At 39.4% G+C, this 21,414-nt stretch overlaps 1 protein-coding gene across 1 annotated transcript in view; it reads right to left on the bottom strand.

Annotated features, from left to right (window-relative positions):
- Window positions 1–21,414, bottom strand: part of LOC110842844 (glutamate receptor ionotropic, NMDA 2B) — a 29,030-nt gene that overhangs the window by 2,949 nt on the left and 4,667 nt on the right. Inside the window, exons 2-20 of the mRNA XM_022088676.2 lie at window positions 12,319–12,497; window positions 7,078–7,197; window positions 6,787–7,000; window positions 6,631–6,714; window positions 5,319–5,653; window positions 4,688–4,778; window positions 3,749–3,793; window positions 3,437–3,536; window positions 1,606–1,648; window positions 1,439–1,513; window positions 1,320–1,349; window positions 1,165–1,236; window positions 1,067–1,103; window positions 956–975; window positions 844–866; window positions 729–760; window positions 571–613; window positions 414–448; window positions 305–336 (exon numbers count right to left, since the gene is read on the bottom strand). Of these exons, the coding sequence (XP_021944368.2) occupies window positions 305–336; window positions 414–448; window positions 571–613; window positions 729–760; window positions 844–866; window positions 956–975; window positions 1,067–1,103; window positions 1,165–1,236; window positions 1,320–1,349; window positions 1,439–1,513; window positions 1,606–1,648; window positions 3,437–3,536; window positions 3,749–3,793; window positions 4,688–4,778; window positions 5,319–5,653; window positions 6,631–6,714; window positions 6,787–7,000; window positions 7,078–7,197; window positions 12,319–12,497 (1,610 nt within the window). The remainder of the gene's footprint in view (window positions 1–304; window positions 337–413; window positions 449–570; window positions 614–728; window positions 761–843; window positions 867–955; window positions 976–1,066; window positions 1,104–1,164; window positions 1,237–1,319; window positions 1,350–1,438; window positions 1,514–1,605; window positions 1,649–3,436; window positions 3,537–3,748; window positions 3,794–4,687; window positions 4,779–5,318; window positions 5,654–6,630; window positions 6,715–6,786; window positions 7,001–7,077; window positions 7,198–12,318; window positions 12,498–21,414) is intronic.

Genomic DNA, 21,414 nt, shown 5'->3' with positions numbered 1-21,414 from the left:
TATAAGTAGTTAGTCTGTGGTGGTGAAAATGGTAGGCAAGAAAACACGAGGATAAGCAAGACTGAAGTGAAGAAGAAGACGACGACAACATAAAAGCAGGAAGACAACCAGGTCACAAACAAAGTAAGGAAAAATAAAACGAGAAAGTGTTCAAAAAGTCATGCGACACCAGCTTCAAAGTCGAAATCGTTGCACGAGCACAAAGAAGAAAAGCTGCAGTAAAGAGAAAGTCCTCAGCTAAACGAGTGTGTGCCAAAGACGGGACAAATTTGGGAGAAAAATCAAATGCATGAATTTTTTATACCTTCATATCAAATCCGAGTGGGCTTAACCACTCTGTAAAAAATTGGATTAAAAAAAGTATTACATAAGGTCGTATGGGTAACATATGTCTGCGTAGGTGAAAGCATTACCGAAGAAAAATATGGCGAGAGAGTATACTTGAATTCTGAAATTAAAATGTGAAATATTTATTATTATTTCGAGCATATAGCCTGATTTAATTAAAGTGACGACGACTGCGTATGGGTTTATGTATTGCATAAGAAGTTTTACGTAATTAAATCTTACCCAACAAGGCCCACCAGCATCCAAAGAGCGGCATCAAATGGTTCTGTAAGAGAATGAGGAGAAAGTTGGATATATTTCTTTATTAAAATCAAGGGTTACGAATTATGTGGTCAGGTCGTGTAGTACGAAATTGAGTAGAATGCGCAAAAAAGCCTTACCTAAGAATGCAGTTGGTCGAATAATTCCAGTACTGGAGACAACATATCGGTAAATTAAATTAAGTTTAACCGTAAGAAATTAATCTTCTTGAACATTCATATTTTATGTACTTACCGTTTTGCGGTAAGTATGGCCACCTAAATGTACAAACACATCTCTGTATTAAGTATGGCAGCGTACATATGTAGGTCTTATGTACATATGTCTTATTTATTAAACAAATTACCCCCGAGTCCATAAAAGGTACTGCAAAAAATTATGAAAAAAATTAGAGAATTTTGTTTTTTAATGATGAGACGTTAAAAATTATTTAATTACAATGATAATGTATGCTTACCTGAAAAGTCCACCACAGATTCTCTCTCGCTATTAATCTTCAAAAGAGAAATATCATGAGTTGAGTTAACAATGAAAGAAAATTTACCAAATGCTTACCATGAGGGATGAAAAGACGACGTCAACCTTACGATTTAATAATTCTGCTATAAGGCCATTCCACTTCCCATGCTGTCAAATTACAAAGTATTCAATCACTTTAAATCATCATTGCTTATCTAAATAGTTCCATGCTTTATAAAATAAAGTAAAACCTCTAAACTGCCCCAGTGACCATCTGGCACCTGTAAAAGTTTGCAACAAACAATGCCTCATTAGCCCCAACCATCCATTCATTATAAATTTCCACAAAATTTCCTAATTGCCACATTACACGGCTTAGTTCGTAGGTGAATCCGATTTGAACCTCAAACTTGAGCAGGAGGTCGATACAGAATCCACTACAGCACTGGAAATAAAATACAATCCTGATATAATGTATGTACATAGTTTATTTATACCACTAATTATTATTCATACTACTCTGGTTCCGATCCGTACCTGGTAGTAGGACGAATTTCGGACAACTTCGGTATGGTTCAGGCTGCGTATTCAAACATATGCAAGTAATTAACGAGTAAATTATCTTGGGACAAAAATCTTGATAGTTTTAATACGTTTTCGCCGAAAAAATGCCGAGATAGATTGGTGAAAGCTAATTTCACTCTTTTTCCAGCGAAACTTTGTCAATGGGGAGATTCTTATTTTTTATCTATTAAATTAGATGCTGGAACATTCATTCGCCGTCACTTAGTCTTCTGGCAAAACACATATTTCCTTCTTTCATGACATACTTTCACTCTTCTGCGGCTGTTAAATGGCAGACTCGTTTTATGGCGGATTTTATGCACTCTGAGAATCCATCCAGCGTAGAAATTAAGGGCGAATTAAACCCACAAAGAACATTGTCAAGAGATTTATGAATGTCCCTTTCCTTCTTTCTTTGTGGGGAGATAAGGCTAAAAAATAAATCAAGTCTGTGGGTGGTGGTTGTGGTGGCAGTAAAATTTCTAATCTGCGGCACTTTATCTCCCCCTTGTTATAAGAGAAGAACGTCCTGCTGACTTGGCGTCGTTTTTGCATGATGGTCTATTGTTTGAAGGTGATGGTATCGCCCATCATTTGGACGACGAAAGCGTGGTTCTTGGAGCGTGACTTGGCGTCACGCTTTAAGAACAATGTCATACTTCCGATTTTACATTTTTCACCAACCAGCCAGCATCACACCAAACTTTTATCAATCATTCATCCACGAATTGAATCTTGATGAAAAGGAGGTTCCTTTTCTTTCTGGCACTTTTTAGCCAATCTACATTCCAAGTTTTCCACAGATTCAAACGAGGGATGTGCCACACATTCAATAAACTTGGTCTTGCGGACAAGGACAAAAAATCTCATGAAAAACTCAAAAGGTTCTCGACAACACGGATTTCGAAAGTTTTGTGCGACCGAGATCACAGTTTGACGATGAACTCGCATTTAGTATTCGTTACTTCGTGCAGAGAGATTTCTATTATTTCTTTTTTGCAAGAAGAACTGATCTATCGCTTCCCTCCCGCTTTCTCCCATCTTGTTCCGTACTCGTAAAAAACTTGGGAGATCAAAGAAGAAAGTAGAAATGTGGCAAAAACTGTACGAGTGGTTCAGATATAAAGATCTGTTTGCCGTCCTGGTGGTTGATGATACGCACTTCTGGCACGACGGACGTAATCAACGGGACGAGCAGAACAAAAAATATTGGGGATGCGGGCAGGTCAATTTAGGTAGGAAAGTGTCGACTGTGATTTCCCATATATTCCTCCGACATCCGCATTTTATTCAAGTAGATGCAAAAAATAGACAAAGAAACCCTTAATAATGGAGGATTGTCAATACCATCTGAGGTATGTACATCCTAAAATATTTGACATATGTCCACCAAAAACAGACAGGAAAAGTAAGTACGTGGAGCCAGCCGTCGTCGTCATCGTCATCACTTTCTCTTCAACCCAAATCACCAAAAGTAAGAGGCAACTTTCTCCAACCTGTCCAGTGCATGGTAAAGTTTCCGAAATGAACCAAACCAACCACGCAAAACTTCTCAAAAGGGGAAAGTGAGTGAGTGAGTGATTGACAATGCTAAAGAATTATTGTATTGTGTTCTTTCTTTGACGAGAAAAAATAGGCGCATGGATGATGGTACGTATGGTTGGTTGGATGAGTGAGTGACGAGAGTTAGCTGCCAAAAACATGCCAAGGAGACCAAGGAGAGCGGGGAATTAACTAATTTCGCTTCCAATTCATCTCATCTTATCTGTTTAGCGAGTGGAGAAAGTAAGTAAAGTTGGCAAACCCGATAATATCATGCTCGTTGGCGATCCGACACAGAACGCCTCGATCCGGAGAGCACTTCCCTGTAATCGGGTCAGGGTCGGCCATTTTGATGTATGGGGCTAAAAGTAAAACAGTTTTATATGCATAAATTCATACTCATAAAGGTTCCTAATATCATTAGGAAACTATTGAGGAAAAATTGAGTTTCCAGTAAAAACGACAATTTTGAAAAGAGGAAAATATTTTTCGAAAATTTGAGCTATTTTTAAAAATTTCCCGTTACCCATTGTCCCATTTTCGTTTTAATTCAACCCGGACATTGATTTCTTACCTTCTTCCAGAAAACCAATCTTGAGATGGAATTTTTCCGGCACGCCTAAATGAAAGTGAAAGGATAAGTGTCAACATGTCAGGACCGATTTGGGGGCGAATTCTGTATAATTTTTCAATATCTCGCATCACGTCGGTGACTTGACTACTATGTCAATATTTCACTAAATCCATATCCCCCAGCGGACTAAACAAGCCCGACAAGCCGCCGACGTGAACAACAAGTAACAGTACCCTCTCTCAATAAGTAATTAGATTGACATCAAAGAGGTTGACGAGAAAAGCGCCGTGTGGTGATTTTACACGTTAATAGAATCAAATTAAAATTCATTATTGCCCGTCAGCGGGGGCGGCGTGACGCGTAAATTATGTCACGAGGAAGCCATTTACACTTTCGAAATGTATCTCATCACTGACTGATGGGAATCAGAATGGAGAAAGTTTTTGACCTATGGATGGATCAAACCGGGAACAAGTGTCACAAATCGAGAATCGGATAAATAAATGGGACTCGTCCACCACGAGTGAACTTTCACCAGGGTGAGTTTCACCATTTGTGTAGTAATGGCATCGAGGATAAAAAAGGGCAATGGACACAATATACGGAAGTGCCGTATACCATCAAATTCAGTAACTTTCACTTTATGGCATCCATATTTTTGCCCTGAACAAAAAGAGTTTCTTCCGGAAATCTTCACATTTCTGAATTGAATCACCCACTTTCGTTGAAGAAATGCAATTTACGAGGATATAAATACTACACGGAAATGCGGCCATCTTGCCTAAAATATTTCAGGTGATACATAAAAAATTTTTGGCTTCAACTTTCACTCATTTTCACACGTATACACATTTTTTTGAGAGTAAATATCACTCATAATAATAATTAGTAGTCTATGGATTAAGGTCAAGTAAGGATTAATATAGCATATTTATTTACCATCCGGAGGTTTGTGACTGTATCCGGGCCACACGATATCCTTGATGTCCAACTGATAAGTAAAATTCTTCCAGGACTGCCATACTCCGATCTATTCAATAAGAAATGAAGAAGCCGGGATGAAAAGAGAGGATTAGTTGGGAGATCACGATCACTCCTCGTGTGTGATATTTTATCTCCTCAGAAGTACGTAACTCACTCCTGCTTCTTTGTCTCACTCTGATGTGCACCAGTTACAATGAGCGAGTGATTACATCAAAATCACAACATTGCCAAAAAATGTGGTTGAACCAAGTACCCTAAAAATCTCAAAATTGCAAAATTATACTGAAAGAAAGCCAAGAAATGAGCGTATCTCGAGCCAGAAAAAAACTTTACAACTTTCTCTCTCCCCCAAAACTACGTATGGACAACATGATTTATGGATGAGCCCCTTCATATCTCGGCTGCTCAATTGGAATCAATTCAATTTAATTATCTACTACCAGAATTTCTAGAGAAAGTCGTGTCATGCTCATCCTTTCATCTCCACCATATTTTTGACTTATCTGTAGAATCCTCTTTTTCACTGTGACTTTCACCCATCCGATAAACCAAATCCTTATATAACAGATAAGTAGTTTACACACACCTGTTCCCACTGCAGCAACTTTTCAGCAACCCCCGGTCTCAAATTCATTATCTGCAATTCCGCATTCTTCAAAATCCCATCAGGACTGAATTGAATGGGCGGTCGGGGATGTTCCAGTTCGATGGAAACGTTCCTCAAACTTTTGTAAAACATGTCGCCAACGCTCCATTTTGCTGTTTCGCTCTCATTCTGATGACCCTCCTCGCAGGACAGGTTGGGGGTCAAGTTAACGTCGGGATGTTCCAAGGTGAAGGCCTCCACACCCGATACGAAGACACGGATACCGGCACTTATTTCGGATTTTAAAGAGTCATGCGACGTGTTAAAGTGCACCCCTGCAAGATAATAAAAGTGTAATAATTACGAGCTTACAAAGTTTTTAAAAAAAGTGAAAGTTTTTATGGCAAGATTTTCACCACGTGTTAGAAGAACCCACTAAACCACCTTTCCCCACACGAAAAATATAATGTCATATGTCGTCATCTCTAACCACGTCCTCACGGGAGAAAGTCTGTCAACAGAAGAACCATGTCGTCTCGCCCTCCATCAATTTATTTATCGCACTCGAGGCCAAGAGAGATGGTGAAGAAGTTAAATAAGTGAAAGCAGCAGAGACTACTTGACTCTTCAGAGAGGCGTTTTCTCCCCTTCAACTTTTTGCCGACTACTTTGGTTGGACATTTACCTTATCAAATAAGTCCAGATGTCTGCTTAAATCCTCTTAACACTTATCTCCAAACAAATTTAGCTCCAAACACAATCACATAATTCCATCACTTTCACTCTTTTGGGTACAGGACGACGGCGGAGAATGAGGAGAGACAACCACTTGTCGTGAAATAGAAATAATTTCCCAAGAGACCCTGTCACGCCCTTTTATTTCCTTGTTGGACACATCCTCCAGCCTTCTACCACGTATGTAGTGAAACCTTATAAATGAAAGCAGCAGTCGCTTCTTTGTAAGGGATTCTGAGGTGTGAAAATGCTCGGGTATATTAAAGGAGGGAGAGAAATATTTCTTCGCCAACAAAAACAATTCAAGTGAAAGCTAGCAAATTGGGAGTAAATCACGTTCTTCTCAAACTGACACGTTATGTGACGCGTGGTCCAACTTGTCAAACTGTCGGACTGGTCGGGGTCGTGTTGTTCTTTCTAATCCAGTCCAGGCTTCCACTCAATTCATATTTCGTGATTTCACTTTAGGTGGTGAGAAATAATAAAAGGGTCGCCCACTCAAAATGCCTATTTTACTAGTGGTGGTGGTGGTGAAAGTGAAAAAAATTATTGCGTCACCATTATTACCACGACTTACCTAACATTCCCACCGGAAATTCGATAGGTCCATCTAACGAGTCGCCGATTACACTTTGGGTCACGACCCACACGAAATTGGCACCTGGAAATATAAAGAAATTGGTAGTTATCTGTTAGAGGAGAAAGTCTAATCATAAATTTAGAACATACGTACCCGTGAGTCCCAACTTATTCGCAATTTGCAGAATCGTCTTGGCCTCTTCTCTCGAACAGTAGAGGAGCACGATGCGAATCTCACTTCCGACCAGGCTCGCTAAGTCGTTCTCATTTAGCACCATGACCGTGGCTAAAATTATAAATTTGAAATTCGTCTCCTTCTCCAAAACGCGATCCCGAACGGCTTGAACAAAGTCGTCGTGCCCAGCAATCTAAATGACGATTGTGCAAAAAATGGGGGACAGATTAGACCACATTTAGTACACCAATTAATTCCTGTTGAACCAACCTGACTCGTGACAATGGCAAATTGATGCCAATTGTACCGCATCAATATCGACAGCATAGCCATCGCCTGATGTTTTACGGAAGGCGCTAGTTGAACAATCATTTCCGCTTGGGATGCTCGCTACAAGTAAATGAGATCATGTTAAAAAAACTTTCTTTTTTGTTTTCCAAATAAATTGCAACAATTGATCAACACGACGTTTCGGATAGTGTAAAAGATTGCCGAGAAGGCTTTCTTCCTCCACATGCAAAATAAATGCTTCTTGTGAAATGGGTTTACTTTCTTTGTGTCAGAAAAGCAAACGTTGCCTGCTGCTCAGCATACAGTTAAAATCCAAAGAAAACAAGAAATTCCATCCAGTTTCTGAACAAACACTTGTAATGGTTGTTTGGTTGGTGGAATGCCGGAGGATATAAAAGAGCAAAGAGCACACCCAACCAAATGCCATCCATCCGTATAGCAGCAGAATCATCATCATCATACAAAATTGGGTTCGGTGAAAGCATGCGGACTTTCTTCCGCCCGCCACCATTTACAACAAGCTCCCACGCCCACTAGCAAAAGAGAAGTCAAAGTCTCTGTAATTTTTCTAGCATCACTTCTTTTTTCCAAGACATGGACCCAAATCAGGGTTGGCATTGAGCGATAGGATTAATGAATGTACCCCGAGGTCCAACCATTGCGAATGAATAGACAAATCCTCCTCCTTCTCGGTGGATTTTAAATTGGCGAAAACATCCCATTCTTTCCTTGTTGGTTGTCGTAAAAGAAGACAAAACTTTTTTCCCACATACATACACGCTCATCTCCATTGTAGGCGTAGGAATGAATGGATGGAGAAAGTAGGGATGGAATAAGTGGCCAAATGTAAGGGGGCAATTTGCTTAGAAAAAGGGACACAAAAGTCACGCTAACTTCTGATAAGGAGGATTCCCCAGTAAAAGTAGCAGTACTACTACGACCATAACTACATATGTACGTAGATATTGCCTCATTGAAAAAAGGGGCAAAATTATAGTCGAGCCTGCACTCATGAGAGGGAAACGAGAGAGAGAACAAAAGGAGGAGAAAGTGGAGAAAGTTTGCCTTTGGACAAAATCATGTTATTTTGTCAACCTGTCCTACCTAAGTGACGTGCTTAACAATCTCGTAATTTTTGCACGATTCTTGTTCTATTTTCTCTCTCGTTCAAGACAGACTTCTTATTAGGTTGGGATTGACGGGGGTGGAAATCTGACTAAATTTGAGGAACCGGCGAAAGAAGGATGAAGCAAATAGTCCGTCCTAACGCCGCATTACAAGAAATATGTACATACCATTGTAGCAAAATTCACGACATTTTCCACCATTCCTCTAATTCCCCCATTCCAAAAGAGAGACTACTATACAACGAAGAAAGTTTCGCTTTCTCCCGTAATGGCACAACCTTTTAACTCTTCAGCTGGGTCTGAAATCCCTCCAGGGACGTCGTCGTCGTCCACTATGCTCTCTTTCTGCCTCCATTAGACGACCACCACCACCGTTCCCTTTTTCGACTCTTAACCAAAAGTACAAATTATGCCACTCTTCTTCTTCTTCTTCTTTACCTCCACCCTGGCAACTATGTCATGTCCTCCTTTCTCTCTCCTGTCCAATACAAATAAAATCACAAGCCAGCCAGACAAACTTCTCAACTGCCGACACTCACTCTTGTTTAAAAAGTCTTTGGAGGAAAATCAAACCTTCACCAAAGACCAATTCCACCCAGGCCGAAAGACCAGACCAAGAGACCATCGTATGAGCTCTGTTTACTTTGCTGACACAAGTTGGTTGTTCCTCTCCACCCAAAAATCATGCTGCTGCATTTCCTTCCATCTACTTCTCCTCAAACTTGGGACAGGACAGGACAGGGCAAGTAAAAGTAAGTAAGTAAGTGGAAATACTGTCATAGACTAGAATACTAGGCTAGAATCACTCTACTTCTTCTTCTCTTTGGAGGAGAGCGAGACAGAGAAAGTTTGACACTGAAAAAGGGATTTATTATAGACAGATAGAAAGGTCTCGCTCGCCAAGAAATTCTCCCTGACCGAATTGAAACTTATATGTGTGCGGTATTACGTACGTACGTGTAGTTGGCATGGCATGGTACATATGTGAAAGTGGCTGCTTGTGAAAAGTCAGAAAGACACGGGAAGAAAGTGAAGATGAAAGAATAAAGGGTTGTGTACGTAGTACATAGAAGTAGACGACACACTAAGGCCATTGCGCTTCACTTCATAAGACAGAGACGAGAAGAGAAAATCCATCGCCTGGTTACAGAAGGCATCCATTCGACAATACGTATGTATACTTACAACTAACCAATTCAACCATGATGGGAAGGAAACAAGGCCTGAGAGAGGAGCAACATTGGTCATAAACGTGGCCTTAAGAAGACAGACAGAGCCGTCATTTCACAAAGAAACTCCCATTCATCAATCGCATGGGAAAGATTGGACATCAAACTCCCAACAGTTGCCAATATTTCGCCGGTGTATTACGTACGTATGTAGCTCGCGAGGGGGTATGTACTCGCTGTTTTGTGATGGAGATAAATTGAGCGACTAAATTAATGTCCTTCAGCTCGGTGAAAAGTTGTTACTTTTAAAACTTGAGTAAATTCTGGAAGACGTACGTGCCAGATTAAATCCCATCTCGATTTTATTATTTCGAAATGCAGCCTCTCGGAAATTTCTAACGGGAAAATATCAACATTTCATCAACGTCGGAACGAATTCTTGGAACGACTTGCGTAAAATATCGAAAGAGAATTACATACCCCTAAAAAATAAGAAAAATCCAACTTGTCCCATTTCTTTTCGTGACACAGTCCCAGTTTCCTTTACCAACCCACCAACATGTCACTCTTCTAAAAGCAAGAAATGTATGTATGCATGTAACTCCGCCAAGGAAGGACTTTTCGCATAAAAAAATGTAACATTTCTTCCCCAGAACTATTTTAGATTCAAGGATATTCCTTCCTACATGCAGTGAAAGTTGTAATGCTTCTTACACAAAAATAAATCCGGTCGGCTTTTATGCCGCTAGACCAATTTATATGACACTCAATTCGGGACTAGTTTTTCCATAAATTATGATTGAGCTTGTGATTATTTAGAGAAGTGACTATACACGCTGCCAAATCTCTCGTTGGTTGCGAGTAAGTGAAAGTGAAATAAACTGGAAGAAAAGTTGAATGAAGAAATTATTTCAGATTTTTTCTCTCTGCTCAAATCAAAATAAATTTTCAGGCGGTGCCCGTGGACGAAAAAAAAATTTAAAACTTTCACCACCACCGACTTTTTTGAATGACGTTCCTCCCTCGAGTCGGGATTTGGGGAAAACTAAACTGTTATTTTCCTCCGTCGTCCTTATTCACATCTCGTCCAACTTTTGTGGTGTTGGAGCTTTTAGTACAAAGGTCACTTTCTCCCATAGTAAATAAGCGGTGGAGTGAGTGCGAGGAGTTAATTCATAAATCTTGCGGACGGATGGCGGCTGAAGGGTATGGAAGAGCAGAGGAGATTAAAGATACTTTATGAAAGAGATCCATAAGAGAAAAGGGAAGTTCTTGGGAAGTGTTCAGCATCCGCCGCCTCCTTGTTTGGAGAATCTTCCTTGTCAGAATGAAGACCAGCCAGATCAGCAATGATGAGGGAACATTGTGCAGTTTTTAGTTAGTAGTGCATTAAAGGGAGGATGAGTTACTCAAAAAGTGGAGACTGCTTTCTCCGCTAGAAAATATGTAAGGTTGGCCACGACATGACAATAAAGTTAGAAAGTTATCTATAGCATAAATAGACCAAAATAGATAACTCTTTGACGTTTTTTGAGTCACTTAAATTCGCATTAGTTGTGCTCTAAAAATAAAATTCAAAATAAAATGAAGTACAAATAAACCTTTCTTAAAATGTTTTTCAAAAGGATGAAACAATTCCAAGGTTCAAGATCTATTCGGTTAAAAGAACAATTTCTTTTCCTCAAATAAACTTCTGGATTGCTTTCTCTTTACCAAACCCAACTCTCCGTTGGAGTTTTTCAGTCATCTCAGAAGACAAAAAATATGGTTTCCTCTCCCAGAAAAAGAAATACATTTCAAATGTAAACCAATTTCTGTCTCTCACACCAAATATCTCTCACTCTCCCAGTTTGAGACAGTTGTCAGAAAATACTCGCTCTCTTTCCAGGAAAAAAAATGATGATGGTGATTCAACAGCAAAACCAAATGTTGTTTTTTCTCTGTCACACCACCAAATATATAACTTTTGAATTTTGTGTGCTTCGACATTCACTCCACACACAAGTCTTGAATGACGATGCGACACATCGATTTGTCTCTTCAAATCTCATAACAATGCAAATTTCTCCGTTACACAAGGCAACTTAACAAGGCTTCCAGGGTGGGATCATAAGTTTGAAAAGTAATCATGATGCCCATCTCCTCTCTCACCCCATAACTTAGCACAACACACGAGCCTATTTACATTTCCGGACCATGAATGCATGCATGGCTGAGAAAATAATATAATAGGATAAAAACTGCAGCTGAACAACTTTCCCTACTTTCTTTTCTTCCCAGCCAGATAACAAACAAGCACAAGAGGGTGAAGAATATTGAAGAACAGACTCAACGAACCGTTCATGCGGACCAGTGTATAAACATTTATTGCTTCACATCAATCATCCACTCACTTTCTTCCGAGATGGGGACGGCCCCCAAAAAAATCAAACAATAACACATAAAAAATGGCTTGCAGAGTAAAATTCTCGTAAAAAGTATTAATAATAAAATAACCAGACCAGGGGATGATAAAATAAGGTCAGTTTTTGCAAAAAAGAGGCAAGGAATATGGCATGAGAAGCACGTATTGGCGGCAGAGGAGGAAGAGATTTGATCCATAAATTAGGATACAGAAAGAAAGACGGAAAAATTTATCAACAAGTTTTTCAAATAAAAAAGTTTGTACGTTTACAAATATATTTCGAGGCAACGGATGGGACGTATGTGCGCATTGATTGAAAAAGTTTGGTGGCGGCTAAGAAAATTGTCGTGATAAATTAAGCAGGATGTTGTTTACTGATCGTCAATTTTACTTTTTTAATGGTCGCGCCGATAAATGAACAACAAAATAAAATCTGGATTTTTCCTTGGTTGGTGGCAACTTTCGAGTTGAATTTATGTATCTACGAGTTCGTCATTTCCTGAGGATGTTAGCGTCTTACCCGTAAAAGTCCAGAATTGTCAGCGTTCCACGCGATAACCGGGATTCCGAGGTAGCCAGCTAACTGCAGGAAATATTGGCTCGCCGCCGTACTTCTCCCGTACAGTTCGGAATTCGTCAAGTAGAGGATGGCGGACACATTCTTATGCAAAAATTCGTCGCACAACGTTCCCAAAATATCTGCAATATTGAGAAAAAAGTAATTTTTAATTTTTTGCGTAAAAACATAATTCGCGAATAATCATCGAATTTTTACTGGCAATAAATGTGCACGTTTCCAGATCAGAATTGATAAGTGCTGCATACATCGTTATTACAAGGCACAACTTTTCCCAATACAATTTGCGAATAAAATCAGCGATTTTTAACGGCCAAAAATTTACACTTTCCAAGACCAGAATTGATAAGCGATAAGTTCTGCATCGTTTTTAAGTACGAGGCACAACTTTTCCCCACCATTTTACACCATCCAAGTGTTTGCGACAATGTTAAACACTCCTTGAGTAAGGACACGTTGGAATGTACGCATGTCGAAAAAGAGGAAAAGAAATGACTCTGAATTTAGAATTACAAATTTTTCTCCTTCTCAAACTCAAAGGAATAATAAAATGTGGGGAAAGTTCTTTTACATGGGATTCGAGAGGGTCGTTTTATAACAATTGTTATGTTTTACTACTGGCTCGTGCTCGTGAATCGTGGATTGGATGGACCACCGGTTTGGACATTCTCGACGGAGAAAGTTGGCTTTCCTTCCTTCCGTCCTTCCTTCCTTCTCTCAGTTTAAATATCCATCCACAATTCCATTCTCGAACATTAACATAATTACCAATTTGCAAGGGAAATGAACATTTACGCTAATACGGCCCGCTTGGTAGATGCATGGAATGTATGAACGAGTGGCTCTGTATTATTTCGAGAAAAGTTGTCAGATTCATAAAACCAATACAAAACTTTTTCCAAGTTTTTCTTTCCAGTTATTACGGGGAGAGAAATCAGAGTGGGTGGAGATGAGTAATTATGATGATTGCTAAATATTATGCCGGAAAGATGAAGGATGAACTATATCTCGTTGTAGGGTAAAGATTTTATTTTCAATAATTTGCACCCATTAATCAGCCGAGATTGAATTGTCGGGTTGGAATCGTCCATTTCTTAAAATCCATTTCCCTAAAATTCGTACCAAAAGCGGGAAAAGAATAGGCAATTCTTTAAAAGAAAGTGAAATCATTACAGATTTTAGCTCCTTGGCACGTTCACATTACGATGAGATACGAGGCATGACTGTGAATAGGGGCACTATTAGTGTATCTGCAGTATTTCAAGTAAGGGGTCCATTTTCCACCGTCATTAAGCAAAAGTGACACCCTTTCCCCACTAATTTATTTTCCCTGTACAAGAAATTTCCTCGAAAATTAATGCAAATGGGAGCCGTTTGTGGAGTTTTTCTTTTTTTAGACGAGATCTTTCTCCAGTATGGCATAGTTCGTAGACCGATTAGCTTTAGCAGGAGGATTCAATCCCAGATTTGGCATCGAGATAAGAGATTTCTTCATCATTCTTCGTTTCTACTTTGCTTTCTCCTCTTTTTTCCCAGGATGAAAGGCGAGTAAGATAAATAATCGACAAAAAATCTGCGAGGACGCCTCCTTTTTATGTTCCAGACCGGACTTAATTACCAAGTCGGAGACCATCATGGATGAATTCGAGAAAGATTCCATCTTCTGAAATCTGACGATTTTTGCACGCTCCATCCACCACCACGACTTTATCATGCCGTCCGTCCAAGCTTATTATTATTATTATTGTCATTACTTTCCACTACGGAATCTCGGCATGGGCCACCCCATCTTATATTTAACCGCTTGCTTACTTGCATACATTTCACTCTGTAGACAAAAATAAATATGAAAAAATCCCCGAAATGATTTAGCTCATCAATCACACTTTCTCCCCGCATTTCCCTCACGCTTTTTATTAAGAGGAAAAGTGAAAGAGACAGCAGTTCCCGGCCAGCCAGCTATTTGGGTCAACGACGACGAGAGGAATGAGCAGGCAGACTCTGAAAAACAGGCTCTCTTAATGAATCTCTCTTATTATTATTAAAATTCTTTTTCTCTACGATCAGACATCACATCCTTGACACCACCACCACGAATATATGAAACACTAGAGCTTTTGCTTTCACTGCTATATTTCTCAAATGGATTAAATGGATTTGCTCTTTAGAATTCTGGATTTTTTGAGCCATGTTTTTAGGAGAAAGCAGCTTCGTAATTAGATTTGCGTGGGATGAATAGAAAGTAAAAATGTGAAAGCTTGTTGCTCTCCACGTCTTGTAATTTATTTTCTTTCCCTCTGTTTTGTATGCATAAACTTTCCGACACTATATAAATTTAGTGTGCAAACACAATCTGTCAATTTCTGTAGAGTTTTTAAAAGCAGGATCTTTATTCTCACTGGTACGTAAATTGAGTAAGTTTTGCTATACGGAGAGAAAATCACAGCAAAGTTGATCGGCAAAGTAAAAGTACGTCATCATTTTTTATACCCCTTTTTCATTGTTTACTGTTCAATTTGTTGAAAGTGAGCAGTTTTATGAACTATATTCTCCATTCCTAAACTTATTGACTCATTCAGAGCAAGCGAGGATGGATGGATATGGATTGATGAGGCGTGGATATAATTGGACAAGGACGGAAAACGTCTCCATCCTGAAAGAAATATGAGTTGCATCAATATTTAAATGATACTAATAAGGCAAAGTGACACGTATATTGCATGACTACAGCACACAGATTAAATTACTGGTCCACATTGCCATTCGAATCTCATCCTGAGTCGAGTCATCAATCACAATCGCTTGATTTTCAAAGTGGTGACTTAACCACCACCACCACCCAATCCGTCACTAGTCTCCCTCCATACGTTTAACTCTGAAGGGAAAGTCTCAATCTCATCCTCTCTGCTAAATAAAATCTCAACACTGCACTCACTCCCAGCTCGAGGACTCGCTGAATCTGACCGACTTTCGGGTCATACATGTAATGAAAAGCGGGCAGAGAGAGCGAATTTGTAAGGATGTAGTGCTTTCACTTTCATTTCACCATATGCGAGAGTAGGAAACGTGCTGCTGTCATCGTGTATCGAGGGTGGTGGGGCTGGAAGAGTGATTTATTTCCATTTCCTCGTCAAAAGCAAATAACTAACCCGTGGCCGTGGCCGAATGCGAAGGCCCGACCGACCAACCAACGTGTTAGTTGCTGATTTTACTTTCACTTTAACCAAAAGAACATCAAACCGGAGTGAGCATGCATACGAATAAATTCCCGTATGAAAAGGATCATCCACCACAAAACAAAATAATACATAATCCTGACACGATTAGGGGAGGCTTATCTTTGCAGATTAGACTTATCATTACTCTCCCCGTCCAGGAAATGCATGGTTAAGCTTGAACATAATTTCTATTATAAGATTATTGTAGCTTGCCTACATAACTAGAGAAATTCTTTATCGATCCTGTCAAAATTTGAAATATATGATTAATTAAGTTCAAACTTTTGTATGTGTGGTTCACGGTTCATCCATCATTTTGTAAAATCACAAGAAAATCCGACGTACATACTTCATCAATACTGGAGAGAGAAGAATCCGCAAACTATTTTGTGTGGCGTTGTGGACAATGGGGTTCGTTTTAGTTGTAAGATTCCAAAATTCGACAGACACGATATACAACTTTCCTTGCGGGAGAAAGTCTCCTATTCACAATTATTTATTATATATGAGGAAAGGGAAGTTGAGAAATTTGATTCTGATTCGTGATCCCGGAACTGTACATAATTCTTATATGGTGAAAATAAGTAATAGAATTTCACCATGTGACCCTGTAACATGTCACCGCATATAAAAAATACTGAACCCATGAAGCCCTTGAATGACAAAATCCGCCACATACAACATCCTCCAGAGCTATTCAAACATTCAACAAAACTTTGAAAACCTCGACAACTGACAATAACTCGACCAGACGACCGACCGGGAAAAAGGAAAGCCGACGTCGGACAAGGTTGGAGTCAGATTTCCAGTTAGTTTTTGTGTATGTATGTACATACTATTTTGGTTTGCCATGAGGAGGACCAGGACATGGGAATAAAATGCTGAAATCGATTTTCCAACTTTGTCGTCCTCGACGTCGTCCATCCAAACCAACTTTCTCTCAAACTCTTCTTCTGATGACACTAAAATACCACGACAGCAGATGAGCACCACGCCAAGAAGACTAAACCAACAGGCTCACAAATAGAACAGAACTTGTCGGGATAATTCTATAAACGTATCCAATTAGTTTCATCCTGTTTTGGGTCATTTCATATCCCCGGCGAGTGCTCGAGTGATGGACCCCCAGTTTATGCAGTTTAGTTTGTCCAAGTTCTCTCTCTCACTGGTCCCTCGTTTCGTGAAAATGTGTCAGGATGATGGGGACGATGATGATGATGATGACACAGGGTGGTCGCCATTCCATCATAATGTACCCTAGATAAGGAGAGAGAGAGAGATAACGCGTAGGATTATCTGTATTCTGTGAGGAAGACACACTTTCACTATGGTTCACTATATGGACCTATCTACTTTACGTGCACTTTATGAGGACCGATTTACTTACTTGGACAATCCGGAGCCACATCATTTTCACTTTCGTACTTTAATTTTATTACACACGCAGACCTTCGGATTACGCGGTATGAAATAAGTTTGTGAAAAATTCGATAATTAATAAACTGTAGAAATGCCCGAAATTTTGAATTGTACGTATGTAATACAGTTACATAATTCAGCCATTGCATAAATTCTACTCTCCCCAAAAACTAGCATACCGCCGAGGGAAGTGAGTGAGTGAAGTGAACATCTCATACTGCATAAGAGGCTAAAGCTATCGATAACAGATTATTCCACTTTTACAACTCTCTCCCATCGCCTCAAGTATCAAACTTGGAAATAAAAAAAACTTAGGCAAACCAAAACACTCGAGAGCGGCAGATATTTCGCTGAAAGGATGCCGAACGAGGAAAGAAGGACACACAGCAAACATCTCTCTCCCTTTTCGTAAATGGAATCCTACTAAAAAACGATGAAACGCACTATTACCAGTAACAGAAACAACAAGCCGGCCGTATAATAATAGAGAAAAACGTGCCCAGGTTTTTATCTCGGGGCTGATAAAAAATGATGGGCCACCTCGTAAAGGGAAGGTCACATAACATATTCTCTAAATTTCCCATAAAAAGGAGGATATTATCCCCGATTTCGACAAGATCACCATCCCCCGACTCGCAATTGAGTATCGACGATCAGTCACGGCCATCAACGCAGAAATGGATTTCACTTGTCCACTAACCCACTAAAAACCTGGTTGCATCCATCCCCCCGATTTTACAGGCTTTCAAATAACGTCAGAGAGAAAAGCGTTACTTTTTTTATAAAGGATGAACCGTGTTGATTTTTCACTCGTATTACAACACTCTCTTCGATCGAACGCGAATATACACAGCCCAAAAACAAAACTTTCAGAATTAATCAATCCTCTCAAATCAAAGGGAAAGCGAGGTAAATGAATAACTTTTAATATTTTGCAACTTCACGCAAGAAGACAGGTGGTCCAATTCCGTGTCGATTTCATCCTCCCAGTCCCAACCAGCAGTTATGGAATAACTGACGAAAATGAGAAGCCACCGAGTAATGAAATGAAATGACCTAAAGTCCCCCGCTTCCCATATCCTTGCCCAATCTTCCATCCTACCAAATATCATCCTAGAGAGAAAGCAGCAGCAGCAGCAGATGATCGCCACATAGCCCTCTTTTTCCGTATAAGTAGAAATGAGGATACATGTGCAGAATGAATAACACAACTTTCTCTCCTTTCTCCTGCTGGTCCACTTCCCCACATTCTCATTTCCTTTACACGTATGGTATCACACACACTCACACACTTCAATCTTCTCCAAACAGTGAGGGTTGCTTTCACCACCACAATCTATCCATCCGACCGTATGCAGTTCGCGATGCAATTTTCTTTCCCTTTCTATACTTAAATAAATTCAGGCCGTGGTTGGTGCGGAAACATAGTTTTTTTAGGGGAGAGGTTTAATCCCGACTTTAAAAGACAATTACTTCGTTTTTGATCTCAACTTGTCATGAAAATTGTGCATGTGCATATAACTTTCTCTGGTAGGAAACCCCAAACAACGCCGACCGACATCATTTTCTACAAATTGACGTAGATTTTGGTTGAACTTTGACTCAAATTTCAATACTGACTTGCACCAGAGTCATATTTCTTTGCTTTCACTTTTAGATATATGTGTTTTTTTACGATTGGATCTCTGCCCAAGAATTTTTATAGAGAGGATTCGATTACGATTCGAAATTCGAAACCAACTTTCTACTATTTTGAACTTCATCAGATCAGAAGTGTGCATCCAGATGGAAATTTCATCAATGTTTATAGTCTGGAAGGAAAGTTAAAAAAACATCTATTTTTGGTCGGTTTTGAGTACTTTGGTCGATTCGACATCCAGAGAGACTCGTCACTCAAATAAGTTCAGGAGAATAATGCAAGCAATATATTTATATTTCCATATATTTTTTTTACTTTGTGGGCAAAATCCTCGAATAAATCGTAATGCAAACTTGCCACCTTTCTTTTCATTCAATGTGAAATGATGATTTATGAATCAGCCACTGACTTAAATAGATATTCAATCATACTCCTCAACTCGCTATAAATAAATAAATTTTAAAGTCCTTTCAAAGAAAAAACATCTCGTGGAGACGGAATGTTGAGCAACACTTGGCAAAAAAGTTGATGGGATGTAAGTAAAAACCGCATACATATTTCTCCTACTTTCTCCGACAGACGCCCCGTTATGAGATATGAATGGGGTGAATATGGAAATTGAACATTTCGGGTTCTCGCTTTTTCATCGAAAGGAATTTAACGGACCCCTTTTAAAGGACTTTTGTCGAATTCTTTACCAAAATCTGAAATGGCCGTCAATCAAAATCTTTTTTTGAGGTTGGCAAACTTTGGCTAAGATTCTAAATCCGAATCGGCCTTTTTTTACGTAGAAGGGATCGAGCCGCACGGGTGATATATGGCGGGATGATCTCTCTCCTTAATCCGATTTTTTCTGCTTTTATCTCCTCCTCGCGAGTAAGTGGAGCGGGCAGTTTTTGTGAATTTCTTGCATAACTTGTTGAAAAGGGAACAAATTGGATCATCTTGAGCAGAGTGGAATTCGGCGGATGCAGCGGAGCCGGGATCTGGTGATCGATGATCACTTCATTTCGGGAGGGTAAATTTGCATAGGATGCTGTATCTTATATATATTTTATTTATGGGTGCGCCCCTATTACGTGGTGAATCTGCCCTTTTGATTGCCAAATGCATCCTCCATTTGACTAACTGATTTCTGTCAAGAGAAAAAGAACGAAAAAACAGCGAACCAATAAAAATGATGAAAAGCTAACCACGACACGACCCACTTTGTACATAAATACGACGCATGGCTGCACACGTGAGAAAAATAATTAGGCAAAAACAAGCGGAAAAATCCCACTGTTTTTCTAGTATGTTCTCGTTACTGGATAATAACTCGGCATTAAAATTTTCGAGAATGTCGAGTCTAGCGGAAGTAAACATGAATGAATACACAGAGTCGGTATTTTACATGCACTTTCCCCAGGATTCAGACAAGATTAGCAAGAATAACAACACATTTCGTCTGCTCTACTTCCTTAATACACAAACCTAACCAAACCAAACCACGGAGAATACATGACTTGAAACATTCCACGTAATGGGTTCTACATTTCACTTTAAACTAATGCCCATTAGCCAAGTCTTGCAAAATACTTTTTAAGAATGCATGTCCGTACATGGAGAAAGTTGGGTAACCAAACCTACTTTCTTCCCAGAGAGGGGAATGATTTTGCAAAATTTTCGAGTGAGAATTAATCGAGACGTAGAAATTAGAAAATTAACCTGTCTCCAAAGTGAGAGACTGATGGAGGCAAAGTATTTTAGCTGCAGCTGAGTCGATCTGGTAATTAAGGATTATTATATCACATCAAGTATTTATGAAATGCTGGAGTGAAAATGTGTGTCAAAAAGAGAGGCCAGCTTTACTAAAAGCTACCTCCACCGCACACTAAATATCTGTAGATATTTACCACAGTCTGAATTTTGCACCAAGAAAACTGGAGAAAGCAAATTTATTTATGCCCCTTTTCCAGCCAAACTAACTAGACTACTGTTACTGCTCGACCAAAACTCATCTTCTCCTTTATGCCGTCTAGTTCGCTAAACTGGGCCTTTTCCACTCCACTTCATTCCGTGTTATATTCTGTTACCATCATGGTAGCGGAATGGATCGAGAAATCTTCTTCTTTTGCTGCGTGGTGTTTGTCCAGCCAGGCCAAAACTAAATCCAGCTAATAAAGTGAAAAGGCGAGTGTTTAAGGAATTGGAGCAACAGGATGATGAAACTCACAAAATGAGTTTTCTTAGTCGAATTCAATTTATGGAAGATTTTCATATTCTCCAAACTACCTAATTTAGAATATTTCCGTGAAAATAAACATTCACTTTCCATCCTGGAAAAGCCTAATTTTCCGTGAAATAATGTTTCCACATTAACAAGCCCGGTCCCATCTTCTTTTCTTTCACTCAATCACTCACTCAGAATGTGAGCGATTAAATTGCAAGTGAACCAAAGTACAGTCTACGTGCATACACCTACTCATCCTGAGCAAGAAAGTTGTGAAATGTGAGATGATACTGGATTAAATCCGACAAAGGGAGAGAGTAGAAAACAGAGAAAACAGGACTGCCAATCCCACCCAACTTTCCAACTCTGACCTAATTGCTTTCTCCACTCCCCATTCTTGGACGAACTCTTCAGAAACTTTGCCCGAGAAGAAATTGACAAATTATTCAGAATCTTAACATAACAATTTTCTCTCTTTTGAAAGGTCGGGGGAAAATCTGAGAGTTTAGTTTTTGGTGCATTATTCATTCATACATACAGATTCAATCCAA

The sequence above is a fragment of the Folsomia candida genome, unplaced genomic scaffold, assembly GCF_002217175.1.
Source record: "Folsomia candida strain VU population unplaced genomic scaffold, ASM221717v1 Fcan01_Sc002, whole genome shotgun sequence".
Taxonomy (NCBI): Eukaryota; Metazoa; Arthropoda; class Collembola; order Entomobryomorpha; family Isotomidae; genus Folsomia; species Folsomia candida.
The sequence above is the reverse complement of the archived record's forward strand: the minus strand, read 5'-3'. Positions and strand labels throughout refer to the sequence as shown.